The sequence below is a fragment of the Gorilla gorilla genome, chromosome 10, assembly GCF_029281585.2.
Source record: "Gorilla gorilla gorilla isolate KB3781 chromosome 10, NHGRI_mGorGor1-v2.1_pri, whole genome shotgun sequence".
In the NCBI taxonomy this organism is placed as follows: Eukaryota; Metazoa; Chordata; class Mammalia; order Primates; family Hominidae; genus Gorilla; species Gorilla gorilla.
This window is the reverse complement of record NC_073234.2, coordinates 75,756,168-75,777,751: the sequence shown is the minus strand read 5'-3', so window position 1 is coordinate 75,777,751 and position 21,584 is coordinate 75,756,168. Positions and strand designations below refer to the sequence as shown.

The 21,584-nt window shown below is 36.0% G+C and overlaps 1 protein-coding gene across 5 annotated transcripts in view; it reads right to left on the bottom strand.

Moving 5' to 3' along the window:
• The window catches only part of LMNTD1 (lamin tail domain containing 1), a 66,739-nt gene that overhangs the window by 24,355 nt on the left and 20,800 nt on the right, over positions 1 to 21,584 (bottom strand). For all 5 annotated transcript variants that reach the window (XR_008670375.2, XR_008670376.1, XM_004052883.4 and 2 more), the window contains exons 5-7: positions 21,244 to 21,363; positions 15,014 to 15,231; positions 13,933 to 14,105 (exon numbers count right to left, since the gene is read on the bottom strand). Coding sequence is in view for 3 of the 5 variants with exons in the window: in XM_004052883.4 (XP_004052931.3) it covers positions 13,933 to 14,105; positions 15,014 to 15,231; positions 21,244 to 21,363 (511 nt within the window). In the remaining 2 variants the exon portion in view is untranslated. The remainder of the gene's footprint in view (positions 1 to 13,932; positions 14,106 to 15,013; positions 15,232 to 21,243; positions 21,364 to 21,584) is intronic.

The following is a 21,584-nucleotide window of genomic DNA, read 5'->3' as shown; positions in this document are numbered from 1 at the left end:
ATTTTCCTTTATATAAAAGTTTCTAATATTTGGAAAAATTATTTGGTAATAGAATATGCACAGGACCCGTATTTTGCAATGTTCCTTCAAATTATTGTTTTCTACTCAGTCTGATGATAAGTGGTCCAATACAGTAATGAGTTTTTTTCTATCCCTCTGGATAGAACATTTTTTATACATTAACTCATATAATTTCTAGTTATGTCATTGACTAATTTAGCCATATATGTTTATATGTATATAATATTGACTAATACTCTGCCTATTCACAGAAACGTCATGTTATTCCAAATTCCTAGTCTGACAAATTTAAACCATGCAATACATGCAAACACCAATAAACAGAACAGACACTAATCTGAGGAATATATAAAGAAAAACTCAAAAATCTCAAACTTGTATTGGAGGCAATTTCTTATGGGAAAAATATACTTTGATCCTGAGACAGATAAGTCAGATCTATTAAATTATAATGAGCCCACAGTCCAGCTTCAGTAAAATTCTATAGATATGATCTTAATGTGGAGCTCACATTGATGAAATTTTAAGTGTTTCATTCCTGCGTAAGGTTATCTATGTTCTGCTTTTATTTATTTTCTAGCAGTTAGTTTTTCACAGTGTGGCTTTGCCACACTCAGAAACAAAGAAGCATCATCATTATTATTACTATGATAACATTTGCATAGAAGACAGTAGCAGGTGCAGAGTCCACAATTAAGATGAATTCCACTGCAGTATATGAGATGGATTGCAGAAGATAGGCAAAGCGCATTCAACCATGAACAAATAAAGTACATTAAACTGAACATGCTCACAATATCAACTCGAAACAATGCAAAATACTATCTTCAGACTAGTTTCTGTCATTTAACTTGAATTACAGAAGAATACTGGCAAAATTGTCGATAATCTACAAGCTAATCAGAGCAAGAAGAAAGCACATTCTCTCTAGGTGTAGGATGAATAATGGCAACACAGTGTAAACTTATCTGCTGTGTTAAAGGGCTGTTAGTCTTCATTCTGACGACTCCTTCGTGCTGCACTCAGGGACTTGCCTTTGTGCTCTAACAGCTCCTGGTACATACTAGATTCTGTCAAAAAATCTGTCTTATTTATTTTACTATTTCGAATTTTTATTGTGAAAAATTTAAACATACAGAAAATGTCAATGAATAATACAACCAAATTTGTATACTTATCACCCAGATTTAATCATTAATATTTGCCATATTTGCATTATCTTATTTATTTATTTATTTTTTGAAATGGAGTTTTGCTGTTGTCGCCCAGGCTGGAGTGTAATGATGTGATCTTGGCTCACTGCAACCTCTACCTCCCGGGTTCAAGCAATTCTTGTGCCTCGGCCTCCCGAGTAGCTGGGATTACAGGCATGCTCCACCACACCTTGCTAATTTTGTATTTTTAGTAGAGACAGGGTTTCACCATGTTGGCCAGGCTAGTCTCAAACTCCTGACCTTAAGTGATGCACCCACCTTGGCCTCCCAAAGTGCTGGGATTACAGGTGTGAGCTACTGTGCCCAGACACATTATATCTATCATATATGCCTACATGACCAGACCATTAGAGAGTAAGATTTCAGTATGAATCTCCTAAGAACAACTAATATAACCACAATACAATTAATACACCTAAGAAAAGAACAATGACTCAATGTCTAATATTCATTCTGTATTCAAATTCACCTAATTATCTTAAAAAATGTCTGTTCTGGCTGTGATTTTTGTTTTCTTTTTAACCAATAGCCTATTAAGGGAAACTAAATCTTGAAATGGTAGCATTATTCTATGGGCCATCTGGCTCAGACACAAAGATCCAACTTAAAAATGGCATAAACAAAAGTATTTCTCTCTCATTTAACAGTCTGGAGATGTGCCAGTCCAGGGCACTTTGGGTGGCTTTTCCATCCTCAGCTCATGGCTTCATCTCTCAGTTGAAAAACACATGAAAAAATGCTCATCATCACTAGCCATCAGAGAAATGCAAATCAAAACCACTATGAGATACCATCTCACACCAGTTAGAATGGCAATCATTAAAAAGTCAGGAAACAACAGGTGCTGGAGAGGATGTGGAGAAATAGGAACACTTTTACCCTGTTGGTGGGACTGTAAACTAGTTCAACCATTGTGGAAGTCAGTGTGGCGATTCCTCAGGGATCTAGAACTAGAAATACCATTTGACCCAGCCATCCCATTACTGGGTATATACCCAAATGACTATAAATCATGCTGCTATAAAGACACATGCACACATATGTTTATTGCGGCATTATTCACAATAGCAAAGACTTGGAACCAACCCAAATGTCCAACAATGATAGACTGGATTAAGAAAATGTGGCACATATACACCATGGAATACTATGCAGCCATAAAAAATGATGAGTTCGTGTCCTTTGTAGGGACATGGATGAAATTGGAAATCATCATTCTCAGTAAACTATCGCAAGAACAAAAAACCAAACACCGCATATTCTCACTCATAGGTGGGAATTGAACAATGAGATCACATGGACACAGGAAGGGGAATATCACACTCTGGGGACTGTGGTGGGGTGGGGGGAGGGGGGAGGGATAGCATTGGGAGATATACCTAATGCTAGATGACGAGTTAGTGGGTGCAGCACACCAGCATGGCACATGTATACATATGTAACTAACCTGCACAATGTGCACATGTACCCTAAAACTTAAAGTATAATAATAATAAAAAAAAGAAATATGGCAGCTCTAGCCCCATGGTCATGCCATAGAGAAGGCACAGGGGAGCCCACACTCCTGGGGCATGATCCAGATGTTGTAGACACAATTTCTGTTCACATTCCATTATACAGGATGTTGACACATAATCCTACTATTTGCAGCAGAGGCTGAGAAAAACAGTTCTTATTATTGATGGCCATGTGTCTAGATTTCCCTGGACCTGTGAATCTTGTGTATAAAGGAAGAATATTTTAAGGGCTGCAATTAGCTTTCTCTGCTATGAGGTATTTCTGGAAATGACTGAGCTATGACAAACTATATTAAAATTAATTCCCAAGACACTGCAACATAATGATGGGTTTAAGCTTATTAATGGTTAAGACTGTTTTTCTCTTACACTGAATAAGCTTCATGTTATTAATATTCATTTTGAGTTCATCAACGTGTTTTTTTTTTTTAGATTTTCTTTGTCCTTCCTTGTCAGTATATAAGCTGTCCATGCTCATTAATGGAACCATGCTTTCTTCCCTTACCAGTTTTTATTGCTCATTAAGTTTTTTAAAATAAAATGTATTTAAGTGTAATATACATGAAGGAAAGTTCACAAATCATAATTTACAGCATGGTGAAGCCAGTAAAACATACTTGGAAACACCACTTGGATCAAGAAATGGAACATGTCAGTGTTCTAGAAGCATTTTTGGTAACCTCTAAATATTACTCCTTTCTTCTCCCAAAGATAACGATTATTCTGACCTTTGACACCATGGTTCAATATTGTATGTTTCTGAATTTTATATACGCAAAATCATTCAATACACATTCCTTTTTGTCTGACATTTCTTGTTCAATAGTATGCTTATGAGATTCACTGATATTATTGCATGTAGCAGTAGTTCATTCATATTCATTGCCTATGGGATTGTATGAACACAGTATAATTTATTTATCCATTAAATAATTGATGAACACCTGGACTGCTTCTAGTTTTTGGCTACTACAAATACAGTCACTCAGACCATTATTGTATGTATATTTTGGTGCACATACGTATATATTTGTTAGATATATATAGTTCTTAGGAATGAAATTGCTGGTTTATGGGGTAATTAGTATGTGTATATTCATTTTTCTTGCCTTATTTCACGCAGACTTCTAGTACAATGTTGAATAGAAGTCATCATAAAGAGAATTCTTGTCTTGCTCAGGACCTCAAGGAAAAATCTTTCGCCACTTCACCTACTTCACCGTTAAGTATGATATAGTTTGCTTTAGGAGTTTTGCAAATATCATTCGTCAGATTAAGAAAATTCTTTCTAGTCCTAATATTCTAAGGTTTTCCTCTCGTGGGTATGGAGTGAATATTTTATCAAATGCTTTTACTATTGAGATGATTATATAATTTTCCTCTTTATAACCAGCCTTGCATTCCTGAAATAAACCCAATTTCTTGGTGATATATTATCCCCAAATATCCCATGTATCAAAGAAGATATTACGTTGGAAATTATATATTTTTAACTGAATGATAATGAAAGTATGACATATATCTTTTTGTTTTTTGAGACAGAGTTTCACTCTTGTCGTCCAGGCTGGAGTGCAATGGCGTGATCTCGGCTCACTGCAACCTCCACCTCCCAGGTTCAAGCGATTCTCCTGCCTCAGCCTCCAGAGTAGCTGGGATTACAGGTGCACACCACCATGCTCAGCTAATCTTTGTATTTTCAGTAGAGATGGGGTTTCACCACGTTGGCCAGGCTGGTCTCGAACTCCTGACCTCAGGTGATCTGCCTGCCTCGGCCTCCCAAAGTGCTAGGATTACTGGCATGAGCCACTGTGCCAGGCCGACATTCTTCTACTATTCTTTTAGTTTCCATCGTATATTACAACATGTATTTTTGATTTATTAAAATCTAATATAAGTTGCTATTTTTACAACTTATTGGAAAAACAGAAAATTTAGAGTACTTTAACTCCATTTAGTCCTCTCCCAACTTTTGTTCTATTTCTGTTGTAATGGATTGAATTGTGTCTCCCTAAAAGATGTGTCCTAACCCTTGGAACCTGCGAACATGACTTTATTTGGACATAGGGTATTCGGAAATGTAATAAAATTAAGATGAGGTCCTGCTGGATTGGTATAGGCCCTAACCCAGTGATTGACGTTCTTATAAAGAAGAGAGAAATTGGACACAGACACACAGGAAGTTAAGGCCATATGAAGACAGAGGCAGAAATTACAGCGATGGATCAACAAGCCAAGGAGTATCAAGGAATGCTGGCAATGACTAGAAACTAAGAAGATGCAAGGAAAGATAATTTTCTAAAGTCTTCAAAGTGAGCATGGCCTTGCCAACACCTTGCTTTTAGACTTCTGCCTCAGTATTGTGAGAGAATAAATTTCTATTGTTTTAAGACATCAAGTTTGTGGTGCTTTGTGAAGGTAGCCCTCCCTAGGAAACTATACAGTTGTCATGTATTTAAATTCTATCTAAATTTAAAACCCTATAAGACAACATCAGTATTATTTTGTGTAGTAAACATTTATGTTTGTTCATGTTTTGATTGTTTCCATTTTTTTTTTTTTACTTCTCCCTATAGCTCTGCGCATTCATGTGGGATAATTTTCTTTCTATTTGAAGTATTTCCTTAGTGTGGATTTGCCATTAATGAATCCTTCCAGTTTTGTTTTTTTTTTGTCAGAAAATGTCCTTATTTTACCTTCACCCTTTCAGGTATATTTTTCCTCAATATAGAACTCAGGATTAGAAGTTCTGCTAGCACATTGAGGCTATCATTCCATTATCTTATGACTTCTATATTTTGTTTTCTGAAGTTTTATTATGATGTACATAGATGTGGTTTCCTTTGTATTTATGCTGCTTGGGATTTATTATTATTCTTAATTCTGCGGCTTGATGTCTTTGTATCAGTTTTTGAGAATTTTTGCCATTATTTACTTAAATATTGTTTCTGTCCCAACCTCTCCATCATCTCCTTTTGGGATTCAAATTACAACTCTACTAGACTTACTTGTGCTCAGTCTTTAATCTTTTTTTGTTGTTCCTTTCTTTCCTTATCCTTTGCTTTCTTACTGCTTTTTTTTCCCCTAGATTTGGGGATATTTTGTATTCCATTTTATTTTTTATATTCTTTCTAAAATTCTCATTAAAATACCAGTCTAACTCTATGAGATGTCATTTAAAAATCTTCAGTGTCTTTTTTTCAGTCTGTCCTTCAGTATACACATATTAACTCCTATGTGTCATGTACTGAGTTTGGTGCAAGTGACAAAAAGACAAGCAAAATAAAAGCAATTGAACACTTATAGTCCAGAGATAAAAGAGAATTTACAATACAGTGCAATAAATGCTTTGCTTGGTGAGTGTAAGATATTACTGAGAACACATATTAGGGGCAAATCTCATTTGGTGGGGACCAGAGAAGGGTTCTTTGGAGATAGTGACATATAAGTGAAACTTTAAGGATGAAAAAGAATTATCCATGAGAAGAGGAGGGGTGAAAGAATGTGTGAAGGCCTGGAGGTAGTCAGGGTGTGTTTGAAGAACTGAAAGAACTTCAAGATGACTAAAGCATAGAATGCAAGAAGGAGAATGTGTGATGAGATAGGACAGCCCTGGCTCAAAGATACTTAAACAATTTTATGGATTTGGACTCCACCATGAGGGCAATGGGGAGAAAATGAAGATTTTTAAGTAAGAGAAGAAATGTTTAGGATACCTAAACAAGATTGATTATACTTGGGAGTTGAGGAAGGAAAAGGAGTAGAGAAAGACCATTAGGATACCTCGGGTTTCTGAATGGCATTCACTTATATAAGGAAAATCAGTGGAATGACAGACTTTGAAGGAAAGACAATGATGAGTTGTTCTGAACATTCTGAGAATGAGACACTTGTAGGGCATCCAGCTAGAGATTATAAGTAATTAGCCTCATAAATCAGAAGTTCAGAATAGAATGTTGGGCTGGAGATAAAGAGTTTGGAATCTTTCCTACTCCATTTCATTTTTCACATTGCTTTTAAAATTCTCTTTTAAACACAGATCTAACTATATGAGACTATTAACTATAACTATTAACTATTACACCTATTTAAAATCCAATTGTTATTGTTGCCTCCTCAGTATTTTCATAATACAGTCGAAACTCTAACATGGTGGTGTACAAATACCTCTAACATCTAGTCCTTACCAAACTTTCTGGACTAACACCTCAATTTCTACTTATATTTCAGTCGGATACAATTTCTCTCTGTTCACTGAACCCAAAGTTTATTCTTGCCTCCTTGTGCTTTTAATATGTACTGTTTCTTCTACTCAGAATGCTTTGCCCACCCTCTTTTCAACCTGAATAATTCCTATTTGACCTTCAATACCTTAGTTCCAATGCTATCTCCCCTGAGCCTTTTCCATTGCTCTCGTCTTTTCATAAATATTTCTAAAGCACTGTTTCTTAAACAGCAAATCTTTCCCTCTCTATTGGTTATGAAATAAATTTAGAAGGTCACGGCAAGTATTTTAAAATGAAATAAAAGTAGGAAATATCAGAATCTGTCATACTTACAAAAATCAATATTGTCTTTTGCAACATTTGCTTTGGTTATATAGGTTTGAAATACATATTTGCAGCTACAGCTGAGTTTTTTGAGCTTCAACAGTTGATAGTGGAAAAATGTTTGAATTTGAAGTTAGATTTGCATTAAGCAGCAAAAAACGAGACAACAGCAAAAAGAAAAAATATCCCTAGTTCATGGATGTTGCTTTAGGGAACAAAGGAGGGGAATAGGACTAGGACTAGAAAAAGAAATCTAGGAGACTTTTGACATGTACTGCTTATTTTAAAAAATAATTAATGCAAATACGACAATGTATTAATATTTTTCATTTGGGGAAGTGGGTAGAGAAGTGTCTTTTTTGTTTTTTATGTATTTTATAACATTAAAAAAAGGTTCAAAAGCGGAAAATTTTCTAGCTCCATCACTTACTAAATTCTTATTTGTGAAGTCGAAATAATAGTGGAATTTATAAGGAGGTGAAAATGTTTCCTCTTGACATCTGCTGTCAAATTCCTCTTATGATAGGGGGAGGATATCTTACCAGGCTTTTGGTAGAAGGTATGGTGACTCCTGAAGCTATGGGAGTGAGAGCTTCTGAAAGAGACAAAGAGGGCAATTATGGCAAGAGCTTTGGTAGTGCATGGCGTAAGGGGCCAAGGGTAATCCCTCTTGGGGCCAGTTGAAAGGATTCTTAGGAGAATCTACTCACAATTTTTTTTTTTTTATGGGGAGGGGGCTTTAATGAAACCTCTTCTCATGACTCCCAAATCATCAGAAACATTTATTGCCCATGAGTGGTTTCTGGCATTTTAGTTTGTTGTGAACACCGAGGGGCAGGATGAGTGTCACATCGTATTTAATCCTTTAATAATCCATAGCCACAAAGTTAGCTAGAGGCCCTGTGCATTTGATCTGCATTATACTGAATAAAATTCCTAACCCCATACATTGTAGAATTCAGAACATTCCCCCAAATTTGTGCTAATTCCCACAGGAACAAATTCTCAGCAAAATGAATGCTCAGTGGTGACTTTCAGCAAATCTTCCACTAAGATGCATCCCGATTAAAAATATGAATAAGACAAAGTTGGCCATGCTCACTGGAACTATCTCGCATTATTGCCAATGCAATAATGCAAGAACACAATATAAATTTAAAAGCATTGGAAAGAAAGGATGTCATTTGTACACAATTGTGCAATACAGAGGGGAAAAACAACCCATGTGGCCAGGCACGGTGGCTCATGCCTGTAATCCCAGCACTTTGGAGGGCCAACACTTGAGGTCAGGAATTTGAGACCAGCCTGGCCAACATGGCAAAGCTCTGTCTGTACTAAAAATACAAAAATTAGCTGGGTGTGGTGGCGTACACCTGTGATTTCAGCTGCTCGGGAGGCTGAGGCACGAGAATCACCGGAACTAGGGAAGCAAACGTTGCAGTGAGCTGATACCGTGCTACTGCACTCCAGCTACAGTGAGAGAGTCAGACTCTGTTTCAAAAACAAGCAAACAAACAAACAAGCAAACAAACCCATGAGACTACAAGCTATCAAAACTAAAAAGTTCAGAAAATTTGTTGAAACAAGAGCAATACACAAAGATAATTTTCCTCTTCTTTAAAAGCTGAAAAAAAAGTTATAGAAAGAGATAGCATTTTCAAAAGCAGTAGCAACAATAATAACAAATCAATACACCTGCCTGGGTGAGAAATCTACAAACGATATACAAGAATTTTATGGAAAAAAATGAGAAAATATCAATGAAAGCCATGAAAGAAATCTGAATGAACTGACAATTGATTTCATATACCATGACTCAGTATCATAAAGGTATCAACTTTCTCTCAACATGACCTTTAAAATTCTTACCATTTTAATCACACTACCAACAAGATGGTTTTTCTGTGTGAAACTTGATAAAAATGATTCTTGTAAAGAGGAGTAAAAAGTTTAAGAAAAGCCAAATCACACTGAAAGGGAAGAGCAAAAAGAGAGCAAAAGAATGATTACGTACCAATAACAACAGGAACAGTGTTATTGGCACAGCGATAGATCAATAGAACACTCTAGAGAGCACAGACCCAGACCCAAGCATAGGAGGGAGGTGGTACTAGAAATCAGTGTGCACGTGATGGACACACTCTCTGGTGTTGAGACAAATGGTTTTCCATATGGAAGAAATCTGAGGTCACTATTTCATACCATACATAAAAACAATTTCAAATATATTAAAGACATATACAAAAAGCAAATTGGAAAAACTATGAGAAATAAATATAAACACACAACGTTCTCACTTATTTGTAGGATCTAAAAAGTAAAACAATTGAACTCACGGACATAGAGAGTAGAAGGATGGTTGCCAGAGGCTGGGAAGGGTAGTGGGGGATTTGCGGGGTGGGGAGGTAAGGATGGTTAATGGTTACAAAAAAAAAAAAGAAAGAATGAATAAGACCTACTATTTGATAGTACAATAGGGTGACTACAGTCAATAATAACTTAATTGTACATTTTAAACTAACTTGAAGGGTGTAATTGGATTGTTTGTAACTCAGAGGGAAATGCTTGAGGGAACGGATACTCCCCCAAAATTAATAAATATAAGCACATAACTTCATTATTATGAGAATTATTATGAGATAGGGAAAGATTTTTTTATTTTTTTACATATGAAAATATGCACAACACCACTATTAAAGAAGAACTTCACATTAAGATAATGAGTTACTAGTTAATGTCCGTCAGATTGGCACATAATTTAAGATTCTGGCAATATAAAGTTAGGTGAGAATAAGGGGAATGGGAAATATTTTACTATGTTGGTGGGAGTATAAATTAGCAAAATTCTTCCTAGAGCAGTTGAGCAAAATCTAATAAAGTTGAAGATACAGGTACCATACAACTGAATAAGTACATGTAGGAATTTTACAAGATTTTAAAAGTTTAGGTATGAACCCCAAAGGAACCTTTGTATGTATGCACAAGTAGACTTGCGCAAGGATAATCATTGCCGTAGACATAACATTTTCTTGGATGCATTCAAAGACTTGGTAAATTTTTTTTAAAGTAAAAAAGAAAATTAAAATATTTAAAAAATTTTTCATCTACATTATTGACGAGAAAAACATTAATAGGGGAATAAACAAGATACAGTAAATTTGTATAATAAAATACTACATAATGGTTAAAGTGACTGAATTAGGTCTCTCTATATTACTGTAGTTAAATCCCCCAAATTACAGTAAGTCAAAAAGAGCTGGCACATTTAGCACGATGCCATTTATGTAAATTAAAAACACACAAATTATTTTAAATATATGTATGGATCCATATGCATGTAAACAAAGTATAAAATGAGAACCAGAATGATTTATTCCAATATCAGATCAGAACTGCAAATACAATTAAAGGGAACTTCAAATTTATGAATTTTTGTTTTTGGTAATGTGAAACAATACAATAAAATATTAACATGCATTCATTCTGCATGATTAATATATGGGTGTTTTTAACATTATACTTGCTGTATTTTAACATGCTTTTAAAAACAAAATGTGTTCAGCATAAGTTGGAAATACAGTGTGTAGATGTTTCTTTAAAATTATCCTATTTATTAGTCTCTAGGCTCCTCTGTAGCGTATTTGAGAGACAGTTTAAAACAAGGCAACCATTTTCAGATAGAAGATAGATTTCTTTCTATCTACGATTCTTCTGTAACTCAGCAAACTAGCCTATTTATTATTTTAGGGTAAATGGAGCAGGATTAAACAACTTCCAAGTATAATTACTTTTTGTTTTGTCTGTTTTTTTTCTTTGCCAGCTATTAAGTGAGTGCTAACGGTGGCAAATTTTCCAGTAGCAGGCAAATTAAAAAGATAGTGGATAATTAACAAACCATGTAACTTTCCCTTGAAGAATCATGTTACAAATCCTTTCAAGGAGATGAACTGGTAATTCAGGGATTACTTGATTCAATCAATCAGCAACCAATCATTCATAACATCTGTTTCTTTGTGGCCATCTTTTGTGGTAGAAATCAAAGAAAAAATCGTACAATTCTGATGTATATCTGTTCATACTGAAAATTAAGTGAATGGAAAAAAAGTTATATAACGATGTATAAAGACTGTAGAGGTATCAAAGCAACTATTTTTGAATTACTACTACAAAATATGCACATACGGTGAAGTGCTTTGTGTTGAATAGCAAATGTTATTGAATAATCAAGATGAGTTGCCACCATCATATTATAGAAAAGTGCCTCAAAAATTTTGAAATCAAATTTCTCTGGAAAATAATTTGTTCTGAATAAGTAAACTAGTGAAGATTATCATTAATTAAAGAAAAACATAAATTAATGTATTTCTTGAAAGCCTCAAATTTAAGTCATAAAGTACTAAAGATTATAAAGGGCCAAAGTTGTTTACATCTATCTAATATATCTATATCTATATCTAAAGTTCACACACATGCCCAGAGTTTATTGCTAAAGAGACCTTCAATTTCAGAACCATATCTTTACAGATGAGGAAAGTCAGACATAGAGCTACATGGTACACAATTTTATGAAAAAGAAATATAAACTAAAGAGCTTCTGCACAGCAAAAGAAACTACCATCAGAGTGAACAGGCAACCTACAAAATGGGAGAAAATTTTCACAACCTACTCATCTGACAAAGGGCTAACACCCAGAATCTACAATGAACTCAAACAAATTTACAAGAAAAAAACAAACAACCCCATCAAAAAGTGGGCGAAGGACATGTACAGACACTTCTCAAAAGAAGACATTTATGCAGCCAAAAAACACATGAAAAAATGCTCACCATCACTGGCCATCACAGAAATGCAAATTAAAACCACAATGAGATACCATCTCACACCAGTTAGAATGGCAATCATTAAAAAGTCAGGAAACAACAGGTGCTGGAGAGGATGTGGAGAAATAGGAACACTTTTACACTGTTGGTGGGACTGTAAACTAGTTCAACCATTGTGGAAGTCAGTGTGGCGATTCCTCAGGGATCTAGAACTAGAAATACCATTTGACCCAGCCATCCCATTACTGGGTATATACCCAAAGGACTATAAATCATGCTGCTGTAAAGACACATGCACACGTATGTTTATTGCGGCACTATTCACAATAGCAAAGACTTGGAATCAACCCAAATGTCCAATAATGATAGACTGGATTAAGAAAATGTGGCACATATACACCACGGAATACTATGCAGCCATAAAAAATGATGAGTTCATGTCCTTTGTAGGGACATGGATGAAATTGGAAATCATCATTCTCAGTAAACTATCGCAAGAACAAAAAACCAACACCGCATCTTCTCACTCATAGGTAGGAATTGAACAATGAGAACACATGGACACAGGAAGGGGAATATGACACTCTGGGGACTGTTGTGGGGTGGGGGGAGGGGGGAGTTTTAGGAGATATACCTAATGCTAAATGACAAGTTAATGGGTGCAGCACACCAGCATGGCACATATATACATATGTAACTAACCTGCACATTGTGCACATGTACCCTAAAACTTAAAGTGTAAGAATAATAATAATAATAAAAGAATTCTAAGCAGGAAAAAAAAAGAAAGAAAAAGAAATATATTCAGTGATTTACAAAATTTCCATCATTCCACTTCTAAAAGGTACTATTTTGGGGGTGCCATTTCCCAGTGATGTGCTAGCATATTAACACAATGGTTGTCATATTGTTTCATGGAGAATCTTGTGATTTCGCGGTGTCTTAAAGATCACAGGCAAAGAGAAATGGAAGAATAAGGGGGTCAGGAGCAGTGGAAATTGCTACATCCTCCTCACCTTGGGTGGATCTGTTTTTATGCATTTTATATACTGGGATCTCGCTTAAGATTTCATTTTTTAGAAAACAAGCTCTTCTTTCCTAAGTCAAAGTGTGTGAATCATTACAACTTCACCAGGATATTGCTGGTGTATTAAACAGGCTTTCTCCAATAGTTGAGTCTGGTTCCTTCTTGGCTTTATGTTCTTCTACTCCAGTTCTTGTTAAATACTTGTGGACATCTGATGAACTTCATGGACTCTCTCCCCAGAAAAAATCATATAGACACACACAATTTTGTGAATAATGTAGCAAGTGCATGGACTTCCTAAAATCCATTCACAGAGTGTGTGTTAATCATACTAACTCTAAAAGCTTTATTTAGAGGACTTAAGAAACTTCTGAAGGAGAAAGAATTGGGGATTAACATTAGAGTGTGTTTGGAAAAGGTGGAATTTTTTTCAACACAGCATAACTTGTAAGAACAGTTTTTGCTGCCTGATGAAAAAACAAAAAGTGTTTTTCATTGAACTTCAAGAATCATACATACCCTTGCTGGCCACGCTGTTCTTTTAATTCATTGATTCATTCAACAGATATTTATCAAAGACAGATGTTTATCTAGCACAGTGGAAGACATTGTGCTAGGGGAAATGTAAGTGAATGGTTAACAATACTTCCTTTAAGAGCCATCTATTCTTGAGAATATGAATCATCTTTAACACTTAGCACATTTTAACCACTTAACCCACTAGTTAACACATGTGCATGCACACACACGCACGCTCCACTGGAACAAGTACTCTTTTAACTGACCTGAGGCTCGATTAGGTCTGGCTGACCGAGACCTGGGCTGTCTATCCAAGCTGCCTCCAGCGGTGGATGTATTGTGTGGTTCAATCAGAGGACAGTAAGGATGTGCAGAGACATATGGATTCTGGCACCAAGGGCTGCGATTGGGGAAAACGGTTGGTGGGATTTCCTTCTCTCTGTAAAAGAAAAAAGCCTAAATGGAACTCAAAAGCCATTTTATGCTGTGGTGTTAATGTTGAAGGCACAATTAAAGGGGAAGCATATTTCAAAACCAAGAGAATATGACTTTTTAAACTTTGTGGGCAGAACTTTTATTATAACTTCAGAAGCATCTGCCTACAAATGAATAATATATTCTGTACCTCTGTCCATAGGCAGCTTTTGATCCAAGATAAAATTCCTGGATAATGCACCTCTCCCTCCACCTAAGCACTGCTAAAGACTTGGGGATACCTCACCTTTTCACCTCTCTGCAGCAGCCTTGCCTCTAATAACAGTGCCCATGAAAAGTGAAACGGCGGCCGGCCGCCGTGGCTCACGCCTGTAATCCCAGCACTTTGGGAGGCCAAGGCGGGCGGATCACAAGGTCAGGAGATCGAGACCATCCTGGCTAACACGGTGAAACCCCGTCTCTACTAAAAATACAAAAAAAATTAGCCGGGCGTGGTGGTGGGCGCCTGTAGTCCCAGCTATTCAGGAGACTGAGGCAGGAGAATGGCGTGAACCCGGGGGGCGGAGCCTGCAGTGAGCCGAGATCGCGCCACTGCACTCCAGCCTGGGTGACAGAGCGAGACTCTGTCTCAAAAAAAAAAAAAAAAAAAAAAAGAAAAAAAAAGTGAAATGGCCAGAGGGGTCTCAATACTACCTAGTGAAGATCGCCAGCCTTCATTGCCCTATGAGTATTTACCTGCTCATTCTGTTTTCGTGCTTTTCCTATGAGTTCTATTCAAAATAGTAGTTTCCAAAAATCACTATTGATTTAATTTATACATTACACATCCATTTGTCACCTAGTCGTTCCCACATGCTCAGTTACTAATTGTGGGAAGGACCCATTAAAACAAACAAACCAAACAATCCTTACCTCTTAAGAAGAACTTGAGCTTGTTCCACCTGATAATTTGAGATATCTTTCTTAGGTTGATCTTGTTTTTCTTTAGTTATTGTAGTTGTAGGTGCTGTCCACTGAAACACACGCTTTCGGAATGTTGGAGATACTGCTGAACATCTGTTAAATTCAATGTCAGTATCTAATTTTTCCCACGCTTGCTTCCAGTGGATAGGGGTGTACCAGGCAATGGCCTAATGAAAATGATTTATTAATGCTGGCTATGTATATTTGAGGTTTACAACATGCTGTTATGAGATATATATATAGATAGATAGATAGATAGTAAAATGGTTACTATGGTGGAACAAATTAAGGTACTTATTGTCTCACGTAGTTACTTTTTTTATGACAAGAGCAGCTAAAACCTACTTAACAAAAATCTCCAACACAATTTCATTAACTATAGTCCTTATATTGTACACTAGATCGCTAGACTTCATCCTACAAATCTCTGCTACTTTATATCCTTTGACCTACATCTGCCTATTTCCTCCCCTGCTCCCATCTCTGTGAACCAGTTTTATTCTCTTTCTCTGTATGTTTGACCTTTTCAAAAATTCCACAATAAGCGAGATCATGCAACATTTTTATTTCTGTGTCTGACTTATTTCACTCAGCATAATGTCCTCCAGGTACCTCCATGTTCTTTCTTAAGGCTGAATAATATTCCATTATGTATAGCTACATTTTCTTTATCCATTTGTCTGTTGACAGACACTTAGGTTGTTTCCATATCTTGGCTATTGTGAATAATGCTGCAATGAAGATGGCTGTGCAGATACCTTTCCAAGGTGGTGATTTCATCTTTTTTGTGTATGTACCCAGAAGAGGGATTGCTGGGTTGTATGGTAGCTCTACTTTTAATTTATTTAGGGACTTCCATATTGTTTTCCATAAAGGCTGCACCAATCTACATTCCTGCCAACCATGTACTGGGGTTCCCTTTTCTCCATACTCTCACCAACATTTGTTATTATATCTGTTGTCTTTTTTGGAATAACCATCCTTAAGAAGTGTGAAGTGATAGCTCATAACGATTTTAATTTGCTTTTATTTGATGCTTAGTGATGTTGAGCATCTTTTAATATATCTGTTGGCCATTTTTTAAATGTCTTTGGAGAAATGTCTATTCAGGTCTTTTGCCTGTTTTCTAAATCAGGTTATTTGCTCTTCTGCTACTGAGTTGTAAGAGTTCCTCATACATTTTGAGTATTAGCTCCTTCTCAGATATGAGGTTTGCAAACTTTTTTTTTCCCAGTCGGTAGGGTGCTGTTTTATTTTGTTAATTGTTTCCTTTGCTGTGCAGAAGCTTTTTAGCTTGACATACTCCATGCCCACTTTTATTTACTTTTGTTTTTGTAGCCTGAGCTTTGGTGTGATACCAAGAAACCATTGGAAAGGACCATGTCAAGGAGCTTTTCCCCTATGTTCTTTCCCAGCAGTATTATGGTTTCAGGTCTTACGTTTAGGTCTCTTAGCCATTTTGAGTTGTTTTTTATTTACCATGTAAAATATGGTACAACAGAATTTAAAAACTGAACTATATAATGCCATTTACCTGTGTGTGTGGCTTAGCGAACTACATGATGAGGATACAGAGTAACGCATCTTGGCCTTAGTTTCCTATTCTGAAAATTACAAGCAGCATAATCTCAGATAGGTAAGTTACTTGCTAACTTGAACTGTGACTTCATGTGTAAAACTGAGAGGGTGGTATTGGGAACTGCTTTATCGAAGTGTTGTAAAATTCATCCAGCTATTGAATTTCACAGCTCTAAAGAACTGTGCAAAAAGTAATGGTAACATGAAAAAGTTAAGATTTTAAACATTTAAGACACTGTGTGTGTGAGTGTGTCTTATCTGAGATGGGAAAATGAACAGTAGAGCTAGAGACATGGACAAGAAAACACGTTCTTCAGGCTAGAATCCTAGGTGAGAGTATTAAGGAGACCCATAAGCACTGAAGCTGGAGTTTGTTTGGATTTCCTGAATATGTGACATGTGCACAACATACACGTGCAAAAATTATTCAGGAAAATCCTGTATAGACACTAACAGTTGAACATTTCTATTCAACATGAAAAACATGCCCTAACATTCTACTTGTTCTAGTGATCTGTTTTTAGTTTACCAAATTAGAGGTTTGGACTTCACACTGTAACCTTTGAACATCCCTCTGCTTGGCTTGACAAATAACATAGACATAAAGACAACACAAAGTCAGTTCAGCTAGGCTAAGCTTCTAGCAGAGAAAGAAGATGAATTCTTTTTTAAAAAGTTTATTTTCATAGATTATGGCAAAAAAATGGACTTTTGCTACAGATCATTAGTTACGAATCCTCCCTTTTTAGTAGCTCAAACATATTATATTTAGAAAATATGTTCATGATCTTTTTAGTGTGATCTCCCTTATTGAGATGTGTGCCTTTCCTAGACAAGGCAATATTTTATTTTCCCCTGTATTGTAGGAACTTGAGAAAATTTTCGATGACAATGATGCTAATGTGATAAAATTTAGCCTCAGCTCTAGAATGTCGGCCACATGAAACTTACAAACTATTTTTAGTGCAATAGAAAAATTATTGAGAGTTAGAAGATATGGTTTTATTTTAGTTCTATCACATTACTTATCATGTGACCTTAAGCAAGCTATTTAACTTTCCAAGCCCCATTTTCTTTCCCCAAAATACTGAAACATTACTGAGAATCAAATGTAATAAGGCATATATAAACAGCCCTTCAATAAGTTCCTATTGTATAGGACTGGTCTGTTCCACATCTGGATGTCTAATGCAAAACAATGTATTGGGAAAGTACCAGGCAACGATAAACATGAGACATTAATTAATTATTTGACATGTAATTTAGAGGCTGCAAACCTGTCCCTGCTTTAAAGGTCCATAGACTCACGGAATCTTAGTGATTATATTATACAGTCTCCTACTTTACAGATGAGAAAGTAGAATAACAATTATGTAGTTAATACATGGCAAAGCAAAACTAAAAGCCACTTTTATATTAAGCCATAAGATTTGTAGCTGTATCAAATATTAACCACTGCCATGTTAGTGACAAGATGCCTCAAAAAGTAGTCTAAGACATACTTTATTTTAGCCTTCAATTTTTTAAATTTATTTTTATTTATTTATTTATTTATTTTGAGACAGAGTCTTACTCTTCGCCCAGGCTGGAGTGCAGTGGTGCAATCTTGGCTCACTGCAACCTCCGCCTCCCAGGTTCAAGCAATTCTCCTGTCTCAGCCTCCCTAGTAGCTGGGACTACAGGCAGGCACCACCACACCCAGCTAATGTTTGTATTTTTAGTAGAGATGGGGTTTCACCATGTTGGCCAGGCTGGTATCAAACTCCTGACCTTGTGATCTGCACGCCTCGGCCTCCCAAAGTGCTGGGATTACAGGCATAAGCCACTGTGCCGGCCTAGGCTTCTTTTTAAAAATGACCCATAATATAACTTCTCTTTGCCCCATCTTACAAATATAAAATATTATTCAAGTCCAGAAACAGGGTCTATTCTGATCTGTATAGCTGGCTATTATTTTAGACAGTAGATTACAGGCTTTGTGACTTTTTCCACAAGATATGGATTATTTTCTACATACAAATAGAAAGCAATTCCAGGGTCATGATGACACTTTGAGTTCGTGTTTTAGCATGTCTATGAGAAGGCAGTAAATTGTCTTTTTAAGGAAAATTTACCTGGAGGTTGCAGATAGTAATATCCAGTGCTGTTAAAGTGAGAATGAAAATGAATTTATTAGAAAAGGAACTCTATACTTACATTAGGGTTTCAAGCTGATTTTAAAGTCACATTTCCACCTATTTAAGAGAAATATTTTCTAGTCAAATTAAATATGCATATGGCTTTACCATAAGGTAGAATTTCCAATGGGATGTGACTCAGGTAAAAAAAAAAAAAAAAAAAGGCTTGAGCTGAGTTCTGAAGGGCAGGTAGGATTTAATAGGTAAAAAGGGAGGGAAGAGAGTCTATTGAGCAGCAAGAGCATGCGCAAAGGCCCTGTGGCATGAAGGAGCAGTCAAGCACTGGAAAGTAAAAGTAGTATGAGAAGAAGGGCAGTGTGGCTAGAGCAGAGTGCATGAAGAAGCATGGAGAGAGGAGAGCCCAGGAGGTGAAAAGGGGCAAGATCACCATGGTTCAGGTTAGGTGGGCAAACTCCTCTCCACTACAGATTCACAACACATGGCTCTTCCTCTCAATGCTTTTTCTCATGCTCTCCTTTACAGAGTTGATATTTCTGACCTGAGCTGCCCGTACTTTATTAAAGCATTGTTTCACTGTATTGCAATTATTTATTATTACATATCAATTTCTACTAGTAGACTCTGAGTTTCTTGAGGACAAGAAGTGTGGAATACTTATGTTCCTTTTTCTAGCACCTAGCGCCATTCCTGACAGATACAAAATATATTTAAATATTTTCCATATGGATCAATCAGTCAGGTTCAGTCTTTCATTAGCAGGCACAGTTACTTGTACTTACATCACCCCACAGAAATGGTCTGATTCTATATGTGCAAAGTCATTAAAATCACTGGATAAAAGGAACAGTCTAAGTACAAAGCCTAATTCAGTTGCAAGAAATGAAAACTTATTAAAATCTGCATTCCAGGAGCTCAGGGACCTGGTCTGTCTGGTTCAATGCTCAGTGCCTGGAGCAATGCACATACAAAGTAGAAATCACAAACTGGTTTACAGAGTGGATAACTATGATGAAAGTTCTGAGATAAGAATGTCTTAATCCTAAACTGGGTTTTGCTAATGATTTCTTATGAGGCTGAGTAAATAACTCACATTGTGTATCCTCATTTTCCCCATCAATGAAAATTAATCTAAGTAAATAACTTAGATTGTGTAGCCTTATTTTTCCCATCAGAGAAGTATTATGAAATTCAGTTTGAGCCCACAAGGAGCTCTAAAGCTGAGTGGGTGAAGGCTGCTAAGTTATATCTCATGGGTGCTCTCCTCATCTAACAACAACTGTTCCCGCAGAAAGACAGTAAATGGCTCTTAAGAAATTAGCCAAGTCTATTTTAAAGGGAAAGTCCATCTCAACATAGATTATAATGCAGCAAAAAAGAAACTCAGAGATAGATTCTTGTTAACATATTTTGTTAGTAGTTATATGACATAGTAAGTTAGACTGAGGGTAAGAAAAATCACAGGTATGTAAAAATGATCTAAAAATCATTTTGAAAAAGGATTAACTTTTTTGTTGTTGTAAAAAGAAATACCTTTGAACCTTAATGGTGTGTCCATGGGTATATATGTATGCTAATATTATACCGAGAGAAAGGTTGAGTGAAAATATAAAATTGTCAAATACTGCGAACAAACTACCCAAAGCTATTGCTAATGCCCTTAATTTTATAAGGAGTAAAGTATAGTCATTTCAAATTAATACTGTAAGCTCTTTCATTAGAATATTAGTTCCTTGGTGCAGATCTTAATCTGTTATATTCCCAGTGCTTAGCATAGCTGTAAAATAGAGAAGAGTATCAATAAATATTTGAGAAATGAAAAAATAAATGGAAAAGACCTGTATGGAGTACCTTCCTTATCCCACTCTTCAGGCTAAATATCACAAATTAAATCTTCCCTTGACTTCGAAAGTTGAAGAGGCTTCTTAGGAATATGAGATATCAAAATTATTTTTGCCAAATTGTAAGTAACTCTTGGGCCCTTTGACATTGGGAAGAGAATGCTGTTGATTTGCCTAATGTGTTGTGGCATTTAGTGATGGTTCTTCCCAAGCTTTAAGGATAAAAAAAAAAATCAGGTGAGCTAAGAGGATGGGGAACATAAGGATAACTATCCATTCTATGAAAAACTAGCCCAAATGCCTATCAGGCAACAAGTGGATAAAGAAAACGTGGTATATACGTACCATGGAATACCACCACTTAAGAACTAATGAGTGCTCTTCCATTTGACAACATGGTTATCCATGTAACCAAACACCACATGCTCCCCCAAAACTACTGAAATTAAATAAATAAATAAATTTATAAGAACCTGACAATAAAATAATCTTTCAGGCATAAAGTCAATTTTACTGACATTTATGCACTTAGACACATTGTATAAAATAAAAAGAATAAAAAATACAGATATGCTCAATAAGCACAATATTTAAAAAAAAAGATTGTTAAGAACCAGAAACTAACTTGACCGTTCGGTTTGCACAGGATTGTTATACAATCAGGACTTGCTCTAAACTTGTCTTGTTCCTTCCAAAGAAAATCTGATGGAGGTTGATGCTTTGCTTCAGATGCTGCTGCCCACACCTGTAATAAAATTGTTAATGACAAATGCCACTGGAGTTGAACACAATTTTGTAAATGTCATAGGGTTACTCCAACATAATCTTTCTGAACAGATGAGGTTTTAAAATATAATGACTATATCATATACAATGTCAAGCTATGCAACACCAAACAGCTACTCTACAGGGATTAAAGGAAAAAACGAGAAAGAGAGGACCCCTCCTGCATGAGCTAATTACCTG